General features: G+C 35.6%; 1 protein-coding gene across 10 annotated transcripts; it reads left to right on the top strand.

Moving 5' to 3' along the window:
* Window positions 1–781: 781 nt before the first annotated feature.
* LOC121254412 (inorganic pyrophosphatase TTM2) lies at window positions 782–16,573 on the top strand. Of its 10 annotated transcripts, none has more exons than XM_041154439.1 (14): window positions 786–1,125; window positions 2,705–3,061; window positions 4,235–4,349; window positions 4,979–5,174; window positions 5,268–5,381; window positions 5,762–5,935; window positions 7,260–7,454; window positions 7,902–8,024; window positions 8,093–8,214; window positions 10,853–10,976; window positions 11,144–11,401; window positions 15,657–15,740; window positions 15,866–16,024; window positions 16,144–16,573. In XM_041154439.1, exons 2-14 carry the CDS (start codon window positions 2,725–2,727, stop codon window positions 16,435–16,437), a joined length of 2,295 nt encoding a protein of 764 aa, XP_041010373.1. In that variant the 5' UTR covers window positions 786–1,125; window positions 2,705–2,724; the 3' UTR covers window positions 16,438–16,573. The 10 variants fall into 10 exon arrangements, with proteins under 10 accessions (XP_041010379.1, XP_041010373.1, XP_041010375.1 ...); XM_041154441.1 differs by having other exon boundaries at window positions 2,702–3,061; XM_041154440.1 differs by having other exon boundaries at window positions 786–1,131.
* Window positions 16,574–16,734: the final 161 nt, after the last annotated feature.

Raw genomic sequence — 16,734 nt, 5'->3', positions numbered from 1 at the left:
AAAAAATGTTAATTTTATAATACATTTTATAAAAATACCTTTCTTTTTAAAATATTATATGTTTATTTAATACTTAGTAGTAGACCCTAAAACACGCAAATTGATGAACGGAACAAACCCCACCAAATTCTTTTGGAAATGAAATATCTATACATTGCCTCCAATGATTTTTTTGTCATTTAGTAATTTCCTTTGTCCGATTAATAATGATCAGCGAAGGACCATGTGTCATTGTTCATGCTGAATATGTCACATTTGGAACCTTTTCTAATTCTACGCACATGCAACGCAAGTGTTTTTTTTTTTCAATTTTATTTTATAGTAAATTATAGGAAATAATTTATTTTGCGTAGAGATTTAAAAAATATATATAATGAATAAATAAAATGATATAAGAATAATTATGAAAATAAATGAAATATAAAACAAAAAAAAAATACAAAATGATATTGGTATAAGACATTGCGATTTTTTTAATTACTGTTAAAAAAATTTAAAAAATACTAACGATTCTATGAATAATATATATGAGAATACGAGATCTACGCAGAAAAAAAAATTAATTTTTTAACAATAAATTTTATTTTTTTAAAAATAATTATGTAATATTTATATATTATATGACTGTATGTATGTAGCACTATTCATGTTATATTATCTGTTCGACGATAATAACTCCGATAATAAGACTTGGATTGATTAGACGTGAACCGCCCCAGTCTAGACGCCTCTCTTTCGGCATTAGAGTTGTGACGATATATATATAGATATAGATATGGAGAGAACGTTAAAGAAAAAGGGGAAAATGTCGCCATTAAATATTCTTCTCTCTCCGTCTCGGTGACCCCGTTCCTTTCTCTATCATTCTTTTTCTCCCGGGAGTGTGAAGCAGATTCTCTAGAATTCCCACTTCCCACAAAAATCCAAATCGCATTCGTTTCTGGACCCCGAAAGAAAACGAGTAGGAACGGTAACATATAGGAGAAACCGACTTTGTAGGCTGGCCAGGTTTCTTGGGTTTTGTTTTCCTTTACTTGTTGAACTGATCGTGACTCGTTGCTAGTGAAAGAAGCAACTCGCTCTGCGACTCGTTCGTGCTTCCGTCATCACCAAGATTGCACATTGGTTTGGTTCTGATGCATTTTATGTTCTGGGTTTTATTTTTATATATATATTTTTTTCAATTATTATCAATGCGTAATTGTTGTTTTTCTCGTTTTACTTCGTGTTTCGTTTAAGCCGTTTACTTGGGAGCACGTGGAGTTAGATCCAAACGGGGTAGTAGAAGAGAGTTAATATTGTTTTATGGCTTTTTTTGTGTGTATGCGTTTCTGTCGGTCTTCTTTCCTGGGCTTGTTATTATCGTGATGATACTCTCGACCCGGTGATCCTTACTTTATGCTTTCTTATAGTAGAGGATGTTTTTTTTAATCCAATTTTTGTGGTGTTGGTTTAAAATGAGTTTAACATGTGTTTGTTGTGATCTTTACATCGTAGTTTGCTAAGTTTGGTAGGCTGTGTTTGTGTTTGATGCAATTCTCAGAGGCACGTCCTGGGCAAAGTTATGAGACATATATTGTGATATTATTAACTAGAGGTCACTGTTTTTATGGCAATTCCTTAGATATAATACTGGAATTATCCAAAAATGTGATGTTTCGTGACCTTATTTTATAGATTAGATTTGTAGGATATGATCATTGGAAATCGATGACGTCATTGCTTTTTAAGATGATCAGCAATCCAATGGTTTTAATGATGGCCACAGTGCTGTTTCTAGCTTATTGAACGACTTGAATTGATGAGTTTGCATCAGCTGGGCCCGGTGCATTCACACTTCATTTGAAGAATGAGCAACGTTTTTTGTTTGCCACTGATTGCTGAGGGGCTTCAGGCATCGAGCTGATTATGTGCATCAAGTTTTTCCTAGATGCATAATCCACTTTGGAACCCTAATAAAACATTCACAAACCAAGTCAAGTTCTTTTCCTAAAAAGACTATATTTTTTTTCAGTTTTAAATCTGGCTACATGGTTTTTGTAGGTTCAAGGAAATTGCAAAATCTTTTCTGACTTTACTCGACCAAGGCTAGAAAGTAAATGACTAGATTATTGAGCGTGTTACATGGAGTTAAATTTTGTTTCTGTGGCTTGAATGTTTTCATTAATTTATGGCAGGGGTGTTTCAATCTCTCTTGAACGTTAAATAATTTTGCTGTATTGATGAAAGGGTAAAAAAGACAAAGAAGTATTGCCTTTCATGGCATTCCATTTGCCAGTAGTTTGTCGAAGACTTTGGTCAATACATTAAAATTTAATTCCATTTCTTTCACTTTTGTGGAGTTTATTAAGGATTTTTATAATATCAATTCTGTTTTGATTTACCTACTTTAATTGCAATGAAAATAATTTTGATCTTTCAATTCAACTAGGACAGAGAATTCTACATAAATCTGAAAGAAAGTTCCCAGAATTTTCTTTTCTTCATTGGTTGTAAATGTTTGTGCAAGAAAGTTCCCAATTTTATTGTTATGAGTCCTTGGAGATGTTGCTTCTATTATGCACCTAAATTGTGACATAGCGTACAGTTTTTTTAAATAAAATTGATACCTCTTAGCCTTTCACAGTGACTTTAGTTCTTTGTTGTCATATTATATGTTTTTAAATTTGTTTATATTGATGCATTTTCTGTTTCTTATAAGCAGAGGGAGCTGGCATATTTGCAATGGTTCAAGATACTTCTTGTGGTGATTTACGTCAGAGACAGCCAGTTCTGTTAAAAGATCAAGTCCAATTGGTTAAGAGAAAGAATTGTGATCGATATGAGATTGCTTCAATTCAAGACCCTTTGTCATTTGAGAAGGGTTTTTTTATAGTAATCAGGGCATGCCAATTGCTAGCCCAAAAGAATGAGGGAATAATAGTGGTAGGTGTGGCAGGTCCTTCTGGGGCTGGAAAAACTGTGTTCACAGAAAAGATACTCAACTTTATGCCCAATGTTGCTGTTATTTCGATGGACAACTACAATGATTCTAGTCGAATCGTTGATGGCAACTTTGATGGTAAATTCATTACCTTACTCTTTTTTTGCCCTTTTATGAAGCTTAATATATCTACGGGTTGACTTTTCTTTGGAAGTAAGTGCAATTTTGGAAATGCTCTTGCCATGGTGTTTCGTCATGGATAAGATCTACAAAATGTCTTCTGATCTCATTTAGAACCATGTAAGAAAAAGCTTTTACACACACATGCACACACCCGCCTGCCCACTTACCTGCACCCGCATGATGGGTATTAAACCCGTGTGTGATGGATTCATAATCAATTGCCTTAATCCACTTGGCTACATCTTCCCCGTGTTTGTATCATTTTGTTGCCTTTTATAGCCAATAACATACAGAATTTTTGTACTTAATTTTGATTAGGTTTTTATCCCTTGTGCTATTCCACCAACTTTTATACTTTTTCTATAAGATTCATCGCCTAGGATTTGACATGTTATGTATCTTACTCATTTAAGTAGAAGAGCGACCCCTCCAAAGGTTTGATTTGGTGCAAGGGATGGTATTTCTACTGTCTTCTGCAATTTTTTTCTCTCTTGATTGCTTCTTGATATGGGTCACTTGACATCTGTATAATGAATTGATAAGTTGGTCTGTGTTTTTTTTTTTTTTTTTTAGCCTAAGGCTGGCACTAGGAAAATTTTGTTCAAAGTCACAAAATGTAAATTCACTTTATTTTTTTTTTTTCACTTTGGTCTTGAAAGTTGCTAACATTTTCACCATTCTATTGCACTTTTCCTGGTAAATAAGATTATCTGAAATCTTGATGGGTTGGGAAGTTTTTTATCCTCAGATTATTGCCTGGGATCTTAAGGTGTCAATAGGGTCTTAAACTTATGATAGTTACACTGCCAAACTCCTAGTTCCCATGTTTGCAAGGGAATTTTTTACATACTAGGAAGAAGTGAGCATGCTTGCATATCATTGTAAAGATGACTTGGAAATCTTTCCAGATGCCCTCAAATAGTTCATTTTGGAATTTAATAATAATTCTGAGCCTTTAATCAAAGTAAGCTAACAATCAAGCTGGGAACGGCAAACATAGGTGATGCTCTTGTATATTTCCAGTGTACTCGGGTTATTGCCTATCCTTATAATCAATAAAATTTTGTTTACTGATAAAAAAAAATGGACAGGCATAATTCTATTGGTTCCGTTATCTTTCTGAAACAGATCCACGCTTGACAGACTATGACACTTTGCTCCAGAATGTCCATGATTTAAAGGGAGGGAAGGAGGTCCAGATTCCAATTTACGATTTCAAGTTTAGCTCCCGTACAGGATACAGGTATTTTCTCTCCATCTAATACTTTTTCATAACTTCGGCATATGCATGGATGTCATCATCTTTGAGGGAAGCTGTTTGATATTATGCTATATCATGGAAGTTCAAGTAACAATATACAGAGATCTTAGATGTGAGTTTTGAAAGTCCCAATTAATCTAAGCAAACAATGGATTTTTTTATTTTATTTTGTTTTCCTCATTGCGAATGATATGGATAATGATATCCCAAGTTTTTCCGCTATTGGACACAAATGGTAGTGGATATTGTGCTCTTTCATTTTTGCATATTGTTATGGGAACCACTATGTTCTCACTCAACTCAAGGGACCAAGCTGCTTGTGAGAGCTCTTCCATAATTGAAGAGATCTATATATGGATACAAAACTCCCTCCACGTCCAAAAACTTGAAGGAAAAGAAATTTGACTTTTTTTAGTAAGAATACTATCAATATCTTGAAATCTAAAGCAGTGTACTGGCCCTTTTCTCGTATTTTCTAGTTATACTAATGCATATGGTCAATTAATTGATTATCCTGCAGTTATTTTTATTTTTTCATCTGTTATAATACCTAGTTATCTACCGCTCTTCCATATCCACCCTGTCTTTTAAATTTCATGTACTGGTGACAGGAAACTTGAAGTCCCAAGCTCTCGTATTGTGATCATTGAGGGCATCTATGCTTTGAGTGAAAGGTTAAGACCTCTGCTGGACCTCTGTGTGTCTGTAACCGGTGGAGTTCACTTTGACCTTGTCAAAAGGGTTCTGCGGGATATACAGCGTGCTGGCCAAGAACCAGAAGAAATAATTCAGCAAATATCTGAAACGGTTTGTTTGTTCCTTCCCTTTTTAATTCTTGTATTTAAGCATCTGAAAAGAACTTGCTTTCTTTGATCTTCTCAACTATATTCTTCTTTACAGGTATATCCAATGTACAAGGCCTTTATTGAGCCAGATCTCCAAACAGCACATATAAAGATCATCAACAAATTCAATCCATTTAATGGATTTCAGAGTCCTACTTATATATTGAAGGTTATTCTCTATGTTACACATTTTACTTACCTGTACATACCAAAAGTCTCTGAAGTTACTCCCTCCATCCCATTTTGTTTATCCACCTCAGAAAATCTGATTTTCCAAGCAGGAGATCATTTATTAAATTGCTTTGAAACAAAAAGTTATTAGCTTTTTAAATTATTAACCTTAAACTATACTCAAATCATGTTAGAAAAAGGATTATTGTCTTTTTCAAATAAATTAAAGGGTATCGGAAATTCTTAAATGTATTTATTGGCTTTTCAAGGTACACAATATTTTGGAATTCTCCAAATAGAATTAGTGGAAAATAATATGGGGGTGGATGAAATGGATTTTATACATCAATAAATGAGTGCTACCTTATAATGTTGTAGTCAGCGAGGAAGGTGATGGTGGATCAAGTCAAGGCCATTTTCACCAAACATCATACAGAAACAACAGAGCAGACTTATGATATATACCTTCTTCCACCTGGTGAAGATCCAGAGGCTTGCCAATCATATCTAAGGATGCGGAACAAAGATGGAAAATACAGTCTCATGTTTGAGGTTCTCCACTTAAAGTCTGAGTTTTCTTGTTTTAATAATTGTGCATTTGTGCTTATCCAAAAAATAATCATGTCTTGAAATTTTTAATTTGAGAAGTACTAGACTGTTTGTCTGGCTCTGTATTTTATTTTCTTAGACATGATGTTTTACTAGTCCTTGAATAGCTTCATAAAAGAAGAATCCACGTAGCCGATATCTGACCCAAGTTTTGGTAATAGGCAGTCTAGTTGATATTGATGCGTGATGAAAAGGATGCATCTAGTACTTCTGATTAAAGCTTTGCATGGCCGTGGAGAGATGCATATTTTCCAAACGTTTAAATATAGGTGGTTATGTTGGCTTTAGTGAAACAAAATTTATGAAGCAAGTCCTAGAAAGCCCTAACACTGAGCACAATCTAGCTATATAAACCGAAAATATGGTTTTAAATTATTTCTTATCATATTAATAGGATGGATGTGCGGGATTTATCACCAGATTGTTTTTAAAATACTAGTAGTATTCACATGCACCCAGTGGGTTTTGAATCCTTGACTTCATTCCATTCCTTATTCTTAAAGGGAGGACTTCCCATGGGTTCATTGCCAGATTGAATTTAAATTCTTGTCAAATAAGTTGCTTGGTAGCCATCTAAGGCTCAATTCTCTCCATATGTTTAAAATTGGCTTGCATTATATGCCTGGACTGTATTTTTGACCAAAATAATTATCCCAAAACAAAAGCAGGTAGGTTCACACAAGTGCATGAATAGGGCAGCAAAGCTGAATCTATGGAAGAAAAATGACAATTTTTTTTCCATGCTATGTCAATGCTCTTACTACAAGAATAGATTCCCGTTAACAGTCATGTACATCCTTATTTTCCAGTCCCTTGCTTTCTGTTATGTTTGATGGATTTGATAATATACAATTGTTACAATCCTTTTCTCTTTTATACTAAATTATTTTCCCTTCCATTCCCTTTCCTTGCTACCATTAGAATCAGGACTGAGACGGGCCAAACAAATTATCCTTTTTTGTTCTTCAACTTGCCCATATAATCATTCCACACCCATTCCCTCTCACCAAGCTCTTGATTTACCACCCCTGATTCTTGAACTTTTGGGTGGATTAAGTTTGGAAGATTTGTCTAGATGATTGAGGGAGGGAGGTTTTTTTGCTATGACCTTGTGAAATTTTCTATGCTTTACATCTGGTTTGAATAACCCCCTACTTCATAAATTTCCTGTATGCTTGACGTTCTATGGCTCTCCATACTTGCAAAACATTTGGTTCTACTGGTAAATTACTACCTAATTTGATGCGTTTTTTCTTCTGTTTTGCAGGAATGGGTGACAGATAATCCATTTGTTATTTCACCAAGAATAACTTTTGGGGTTAGTGTGCGTCTTCTTGGTGGACTAATGGCCTTGGGGTACACAATAGCAGCAATTCTTAAGAGGAGCAGCCATGTATTCTCTGATGATAGAGTCTGTGTAAAAATTGATTGGCTGGAGCAACTGAATCGTCATTATGTTCAGGTACTGCCATATATTTCTGCACCATTTAATTTTACTGAATACATAGATAGGATTCTTAATGTGTCATAGACTAGGGTTCTAGAAAACCTATCAATAGGCATATTCTTCATTTTTCTTTTATTGGGTTATCCATTGGCTGGGCTGGGCCAGTTTGGTCCAGTCCTTCAAGAATTTTCATAGTGAATGCCAAGGCCTGGCCTGAGCATCTTGTAATGTGGGCCCAGGCCCAACCCTAAGAGGAAATGTATAGGCTGGACCTGGCCTGGCTCACATTGAGTCATTCTTATTGTGTAAAGTATACGTTTAAGAAACTTGATGTTGTACTTTCTAATTGTGGTGTTTAAAGTCAACTCTCTTGCATCTTTAAGACTTTAGTACTTTTGAACTCTCGTTGTACCCCAGTATGTGAGCCATGCTAAACTCAATTTCTTGCTTTTTGATGAAAAGGTGCAAGGAAAGGATCGCTTATTTGTAAAATATGTTGCTGAGCAGCTGGGAATGGAAGGTTCATACATTCCTAGGACCTATATTGAACAAATTCAACTGGAAAAGCTTGTAAATGAGGTCATGGTATGGTAACTCCCAAATCTTGCTTTGACTCTCCTTGTATTGGTCTTTGTCATCTGATCATGCTACAGGCCCTCCCAGAAGATTTGAAGACAAAGCTGAGCCTAGATGAGGATCTGGTTTCAAGCCCCAAAGAAGCTCTTCCTAGAGCTTCTGCAGATAGAGTGGCCTTGAGAAATAAGCATCTTAAGAGGTGCAGTTTTCTGATTCTCTCTATTTTTATTCTTGGTATAAATTCAATATATAAATGATGACATTGCATTCTGAAAAGTGTATAGACAACCTAACATGGTAGGTCAATATGTCAGATCTGCCAATATATGAATTGCATTAATCTGTACATGTTATCATTGATATCTGTTATTTGAGTTCGTAATTTGAACATCACTCAAATTTTGGCATGGCAAAAGCCACGATTGTGTGGATTTGAAATTGACGAGGAAGTCAATGTCTTTGCATGAAATTTTCATACCTTCGTTACTCTATGAAATCATACACTGCTGTGTCACCAAGAACATATTGCCCCTTGTCTCCTTTAATCTTCTGCTATTGTGGTTTCAGAATGCAAAGTGGTATCGGAAACATTTCTGGCAATACAGATTATTTTCCATTGTGCTACAGTAATGTATCTTCTATGTTCTAAAAGCATAACATTGCCGCCAAACTGTTGCTATATTTTCCATGCGATAATATATCTGTTTCTATTAGTATTGTTGTTGTTGTTGTTATCTTGAGAACCCAAAAAAGAATCACTTGGGAGGTTTTTAATAAAATTTTTATTACTTATAAAAAAATCTAGCTGAGTAGTGATATCTACTTATAATAAGTTTTTTCAAAAGAAGAAAACCTATCTGAGTTATGATCTCTTTATGCCATAAAGTCTTTTTAAAAGGTTTATCAAAAATCTGATTGTTGGATTGAGTGGTGCTGCATGGGTAAGAGGAGTGGGGAGTTTGTGGATCACTTTTTACTCCAATGTGAGATGGCTACTGCTTTATGGAGTGACTTATTTAGTTGGGTTCATTTGGCCTGTGTCATGCTCAGCATAATAGTGGACCTTTGTGTCTCTTGAAGAGGACTAGGTGGCAGCTTACAAATTGCAGCAGTGTGAAAATGGTTATTACTTCCCTCGTATGGAGGGTTTTTTAGGACCAAGAATGGACAATGGAGGAGCCCAAGACCTTTTTACTATAATTTCCTCCTTTGGACATCTTCTATAAACTTTAATGGGCTCAATTTACATGATTTTCTTTTATCTTATTCTCTTTCTAGATAGGCCTCTCTCTTGTATACATCTTGTGTACTAGGTTGGAGTGTGCCTTTGTGCTTTTTAATACTTTTTTTGTGCTTTTGCTTCTTGTTTTGAATAATTTGATTTCTTTTAAGTAATAAAAATTATTATTTTTCCTTTTAAAAGAAAAACGATAATAATTTATATTACTTAAAAGAAACCAAATTATTCAACACAAGAAGTATGTGAGACTATGTGCACCCATTTTATTCACTAGACATATCCCCCTCTAGATTTCAAGTCTGCCATTGTCATTTTTTTTTTATAAGTAAAAATAGTATATATATCAATAGGAGTAACCAAGTACATTGGACGTATACAAGAAAACACCAAGCCCATACTAGAGAGCTCCTAATGACCCAAAAAGCCCGTGAAAATTAGAAATCTATCCGAAATACACCAAGCCCAAATTGGAATAGAACACACCTCCCCATCCCCAACCCCTTGTTTCCCTTAAGACTAATACTCCTCCCGAAACTCCCTCTATGAGGACGTCTTCATAAAGCCCTCCCTTTAGTCTTCCCTCGACTTAAGCTACCTCCTTTAGTGTCATAGTTAATTGTTCAAGAAAGACGCTTTAACTCTCTGCTTTTCTTAAAATTTGATTTGGTTTCAAGCGAGTGACCTACCTCAATCGCAGTGAGTAGTGCTTTAAATTGGTCTTCACATCCTCCCTGTTAAAGCCCCACAATATGCTAAATCTCGTTAACCTTATGTAGAACCCAATCCGATGGTGAACCTGTTATATTGTTTATCAGATGGAGAGAAACTAGGGGAACAACATTATCCCCAAACACAGTTCCCAACTACACTCCCGACCCTAGACATTCCTCCTCACAAGGCACCAACGAAAAACCCATAATTTCCTCCCCGCCATATCCTGCATACAAATCCCGAACCTTCTTCAAAGCTATATTGTTGTTGTCCAATGTTGCTGTCACCATTAAAGGTTCCTTCACCTCCGGCATAGGTGTCGTCGTTCCATTGACGAGGACATTGCTTGTAGGTGTCCCACCCTCCAACAATCCTTTTTGTGCCACTTTGTCAAACCCTACTACTCCCTCAAGAGGCATAGAATAGGTAGGGGAAGCACTACCGTCAGTTACCCCATTTTCATCTTCTAAAAGAGGCTCGTATGCTTATTCCAAAGTACTCAAAACCCTGGAAGGAACTCCCATCTTCCATTGAAAGTGAACCCTAGAAAAAGGTACCAACCCCATTTGCAACTGGTGACTAAGGGCAGTCAGACGACAAGCTACCGATGTCTTGAGTGATACCAGCGTCCGACAACCCTATCTATGGCAGCACACTTAAGGCCTTCAAACCCGTGGGACCCACCCCCCGCCCCCTCGTCCATTTTCGACCCACCACCCAAACCTGTGACCAAGTCCAGCCCCTTATCCACTTTAATCATAACATCTCTCACATACTCCATAACTCCCGTCAATTGTCATTTTCTTGATACGGTTTTTTCTGTTCTTTCTATTTCATCAAAGTTTCTATTATGGCTACCTTTGATGGATGATGTGAAATTGAACAGTGGTATGTCACATTCATATTCAACCCAGAGGGACATGAATCTGGCCAAGCGTACTGGATACACTGCCAACAGTAGAAGGTTTGATGAGAGAAACACGGAGTCCCCGGCAACAGTGGCAAACCAGGTAGACTCATGCATGTATATTTTAAGTTATTCAGAATGGTTCTGATATTGTAGTTTTGGAAGGATATTAGCATTTGAATTTTTTGGTTCAATCTGTTCTTCTTTTTTTTTCTTTTTTTTTTTTTTTTTTGCTTTATTTATTTATTTTGGTTGGGCATCATTACTCAGCTTTCAGAACAAATCTCCTCACTGAATGATAGAATGGATGAATTTACAAATTGTATTGAAGAGTTGAATTCCAAGTTAACCATCAAGAAAAGTTCTTCCAGCCAACAAAACATGTCTATTCAAGCAGACGCCTGCAATGGCTTTGCTCCCACTTCTTACTTCATCTCTACTTTAAGCAATGGTTCGTTGACTGGGTCCGTAATGCCTAATTCATCATCTTCATCCCAGCTGGCTAAAGAGTCTCCTTTGATGGAAGAGGTATTAATCTTGTCTCCTTATATCCTTCTAAAGTTTGTTACTCACAGCTTTTGTAGCCATATAGGTTACAAAATTTCCAATTAAAGGAACTTTTGCTGCCAATATATCTCGTGGTAACAAAAATGTATTGTTCTGAGGTATTAGAAATAGTTGAATTTGAGGTGTCGAACACTCCTCAATATTTATTTTTTTGATAATTAATAAAGTTTATTGATCTTCAAAGTTAGGCATATCCCGAGTACACATGGTATACAAGTGAGAAATGCCTAATTACAGCCTATGAACAAAAAAAGACGAGTCCGGTATTGTTATTTATTGTCACTACCTCCCCGTGTCAGGATTGGGTAATTTTCGCTCCTGCTGCCGTCCTTGGATGTGGTAGCCGTTTCTCAGGCTCCCTCTTCAGAATCGAACCCTAATTCTCCGTTACCCGTCACCACCATTGTAGGCCTCTATCCTACAATAGAAAGTTGATAGGGCAGAAATTTGAATGATGCGTTGCCGGCATGATGGCCGTGCGATCCGTCGAGTTATCATGAGCATACAAGAAGGTTGTTTACTTATGAAAAGATAAACAAAGAATTGGACTGATGACATGAGTTTTGACAATAAAATGTAGTTTAGGGAACAGTTTACTTATAAAAAAAAAAAAACAAAATGTAGTTCAGGGAACTAACTTCATAAGGAGGCCATGAACCAGCAAGAGAGGACAATTCTGACAAGAGTGCCACTTTTTAAAAGTTATAAGTTAATCTAGACGTCTTACTTGATTCTTTGATTAATTATTTCTTCATTTATTTTCTTTATCTGGACTATGATTAGACAGTGGATTCGTGGCTTTGCATCTCTAAAACCATGGGAATAGGGCTTTATGATCTGTCATTGGTCTAAATTTTGTTGTTTTAAGATTCATGTACACGTCGTATGACTAGGTAGTAGCTTGATATGCTGTGATAAATAGGTGATTGCTTTGTAGGATATTGTGACACGTGGGAGAGTGCACAGGAGAATACATACACTAATTAATAATATATGTATGTATATATTATATTATATTATATATATATATATATATATATCAGAATGCTGAAAGAACAGCATGTGATGGGAGGTGATTCTCCTTTCATATTCTTATAATTATCTCATTGGACTATGATTGTTCTTATAATGCTATGACAATTGCATGCCTTCTGTTTTGCGTCAATACGTTTTTTTTATTGTTCTTAAGACCGTTGTCTGGTAACCAGAAGCCATTGTTCAGACATGGTTGCTTCTTGGGTTCATTCATTTTCTCATTGGTGCAACTACTTTGAAATCAGATATCAGGAATTGCACGAGGACAACGCCAAATAATGCATCAGTTGGACAATCTTAACAATATTTTCCGAGAGAGTTTGCGAGAGAGGTCTCGCCAAGTAAAAGCAAACCGGAAAAGCATTGTGGCTGATGTTGAACCCATTGCAGTTCCTATTATGTTATCACTAGCTATTGGTAGTCTAGGAGTCTTCTTGATCAAGGGATTTATAACTCGAAACTGAATCTTTCGCCCAGTACAGTTTTTCAATTTTGTGGACTCTTTTCAATTTTGTTCTCTTCCCATTTTTACTCAAATTTGCAGATACCACTGAAGGCATATAGAAGAGTTTTCGGTGTTCTATTCGAGGGATTTTAAAGGCATATCGACAATAGTTTCGTTGCTTGTTATAATCAACAAATTACTACTTGAATACCGAAAGTTACACGTGAATGAAGAATCCCCCTCTCAAACTCTTTTTATGCTGCATTGGCATTGGATGCAAGTTTTAAATGCTCCAAACTCTTATTTCATTGATTCTGAACTGCAGAGAGTATCTCAATTTTGTCATATTTGTTGGTGAAAAGTGCACTTCTCTACTTCTAATGTCGAGTCCAAAGTTATCTGAAAATAAATGGTAATCTCTCACTTAAGTTGGAATCTGAAAAAGAATTGGTGTGTAACAATCTTGAGTACTTAACTCTTTATTTGGAAAAGGTCCCGTTTGTATTCAGAAAGTATTTCATCTCATCTCATTATTATAACTTTCTCAAATTTCTACACAAAATATAATAAACAATTCAACTTTTTTAAATCTCAAAACAATAATAATATTAAAAAATATTATTCTAACAATATTTTTTTTAACCTTTATCTTTTTTTTAAAATCATCTCATCTCATCTCATCTCATCTCATCTTTAAATCCAAACCATCTGCAACGTTCAATTTGAATGCATGTTTAAGGCCTTAAAAATACCAAATTACCGTAAATTGTCTGTTTTAGACTAGTCTGTTCATTTAGGTAGAGTATTATAACTTTATTTCCCAAAATTTCGTATCAAGTGCCGAAATTAGTACTTTGTAAAGTCACCACAATAGAAATGTAATTAACTATATATATATATATATATATATATAGATGTAGATAAATAGAGAGAGAGAGAGATAGATGAGTAATTTTACTTATATATTTATGTAGATGATACACTCTTTATACTATTGACATGACATGATTAAATTTGTAAGAGATTTAAATTTAAATTTTTTTTTTTACAAATTAAGTTTTTTTCACATCAACAGTATGAGTATGAATTGAGTGGTTTACACACCGGCTTAAAAAAAAAATAAAAATTAGAGCGTACAGTAGAATAAGAAGGAAAAAAATGAATACAAAAGAAAAATCTAGGGCCAAAGGTGGAAATAACTCGAACTTGACGGTGTAAAATGAACTTCTAACATTTTCTTCAATTTCTTTCCTTTCTCACACAGTTCATCACTATCTTTCCACCGTTGGTGCAAGTACGGATTCCCTTGCTTTCGTAAACAAATTTGACTGAAGAAGAAGAAGAAGAAGAACGGAAGATTAGGAACGCTCGCTCTCATATTATTTTCTCTGGGTATCTGCTTTTTTTCACCGTTGATTTAATTCAGTTTTTTTTTATGATTGCAATTTTTTTTGTTGCCCTCTGAATTTTGGATTTTTTTGCTGCGTTTTGTATGCGATCTGATTCTAGCTCTATTGGGTTTATTTCTGTCTGAACCGAAATCTGAAAGAAACTGATCATCACGTTCGGTTGGAACTGGAAAATGTTTTAACACAACCCTCTGTTTGGTTGCTGAGAAGTATGTGTGTGGTTGAAGGGAGGGAAGGGGTGGGGAACGAGATTGGTGTTTGTATTGTGTCCTCTTGCTGATTTTTCTCGCCCAACGTTGGTAAAACTCACTTCAACTGGGATTCGAATGGTTATATTCGAGACAGCTGAGTGTGGGACTTTGTTTCCTCTGATTCTAACGATGGAAAATCTAAAATTTGGAATTTGATTTTCCGATTCTTTATCCATTAAGAATTATAACAATAGGAGAAAGACCTGGGATTTCCTCCAATTTCTTACTTTTTTGTTAAGTGTGGACGATGACGACGATATGAATCTGGAATTTTATGTCTGATTGAGTTTTCAATCGCTTATAGGTTGTGTTACATTGCTCTGTAGCCCTTTTAGCCGAACACACGGATGGGTGATTCTTCAAATCTGGATTTGATAAGCGATCTTCCTCAAAGCATTATAGAGAGCATTCTCACACGGTTACCAATAAGAGATGCAGTAAGAACAAGTTTTTTATCTAGTAAGTTTAGGTACAGATGGGCTGCACTCACTCATCTTGTATTTGATGAAGACTGTGTTCCTTTATCCAATGACCGAGCTCTTTTTGAGGATAAGCTTATAAACTTTATTACTCGGGCTCTATTTCTTCACCAAGGACCAATTCACAAGTTCCAGCTTTGTACTTCATACTTGCAAAGTTGCCCAGAGATAGATCAATGGATACTTTTCCTTTCAAGGAAAGATATCAAGGAATTGGTCCTTGAATTAGGAGAAAGTGAGTGGATCAGGATACCTTCATGTCTTTTCAAATGTAACAAATTAATTTGTCTGGAGCTGTTTCGTTGTGAACTGGACCCGCCTCCTACTTTTAAAGGATTTATGTGTTTGAAGACCCTTAATCTGTACCAAGTTTTTGTTGCCTCCGATGCAATTGAAAGTCTTATTTCGAGTTGCCCTCTTCTTGAGAATCTATCACTCTCTTACTCGGATAGTTTAACTCTAAATATTTACGCTCCAAATCTCAAGTACCTGTGCCTTGAAGGTGAATTCAAAGACATATGTCTTCAAAATACTCCTCTTCTTATTGCAATGTCTGTTGCTATGTATATGACCGAGGACATTGCCGAACACATGCAGCAAAGTTCAAGTTGCAATTTTATCAAGCTGCTTGGCAGTGTACCTTATCTTGAAAAGCTCACTGGGCGTATCTACTTCACAAAGGTAACTATGTTATGTTTTTGGTTGTTCAGTGGATCTCCCCTCATTTTGTTTTGAGGTCTCTGTCATCAGGGAGACTGATTTTGTTTACAAAACTATCTTTTTTTTTTTTTTTTATCTGTCTCAAGTACTTAAGTATAGGTGATGATCGAGGAAGACTTTCAGTTACATATAGCCATTTGAAGATTATCGAATTATATCAAGTAAGTTTTGAAGATATGAAAGAGATACTTGTTGTTCTCCACTTGATTACGAACTCTCCTAATTTGAAGGAACTTCAAATCTCGGTAAGCTATTGTGAACATGTTGAAGCTTTATTTGGTGCATCTTTTAGTTTTTGTTTTGTATTTTTTATTTATAGTTAAGAGTATGTCCATCATGTTTTATATCCTTTAATTTCCATTAGGGTTCCTCAAACACACTAGCTGCTATGGAAGCAACTGATTTGGATTTTTGGGATAAAGAATGCCCTTCGCCTTGCTTATTTGAGAGACTTAAAGTTGTGAAGATGACAGAGATGTCAGGGGTACCACATGAAATGGAATTTATCAAGTTTTTGCTTGAAAGGTCTCCAGTGCTCGAGGTAATGAGTATCATGCCTTGTCCATCTGTTATGGACGGAAGATTGAATATGTTGATTGAGTTGGTGAGGTTTCGCCGGGCTTCTGCACGAGCAGAAATTTTATTCATCCAATGCTAAACATTTTGCATGTCATGTAAAGTTTCTTTCATTTTCTCATCTGCCTGTTGTTTCATAGCTTTTACCAGAGTTTGATTCCTACTGCATTGTATAAAACCTTAATGTGAAATTATAGTGCATAAATTTTGCTGTTGAAGAGAGTTGAATCTTACAGCTCCAAATGCAAATCATACTTGGAACTATTATATTTCCTTAGCTATATATCCTTTTTCTATGACCGTTAGGCATCCCTAAAGTTACTCCATGCATAGCTTGTGCAGAAATACTAGGACTGCCTCCTAAAAATTTGTACCAGAT

This window comes from Juglans microcarpa x Juglans regia, chromosome 3D (genome assembly GCF_004785595.1).
Source record: "Juglans microcarpa x Juglans regia isolate MS1-56 chromosome 3D, Jm3101_v1.0, whole genome shotgun sequence".
Classification (NCBI taxonomy): domain Eukaryota; kingdom Viridiplantae; phylum Streptophyta; class Magnoliopsida; order Fagales; family Juglandaceae; genus Juglans; species Juglans microcarpa x Juglans regia.
Note: the sequence above shows the minus strand (reverse complement) of the source record. Positions and strands in the feature narration are given on the sequence as shown.

Excerpts from the sequence above, each read along its gene's own strand:
- LOC121254412 (XM_041154439.1), top strand. The coding sequence starts at position 2,725 with ATGGTTCAAGATACTTCTTGTGGTGATTTACGTCAGAGACAGCCAGTT. Across the intron at positions 7,455-7,901 it reads TGAATCGTCATTATGTTCAG|GTGCAAGGAAAGGATCGCTT; the intron begins GTACTGCCATAT and ends TTTGATGAAAAG. Across the intron at positions 15,741-15,865 it reads GGCGTATCTACTTCACAAAG|TACTTAAGTATAGGTGATGA; the intron begins GTAACTATGTTA and ends ATCTGTCTCAAG.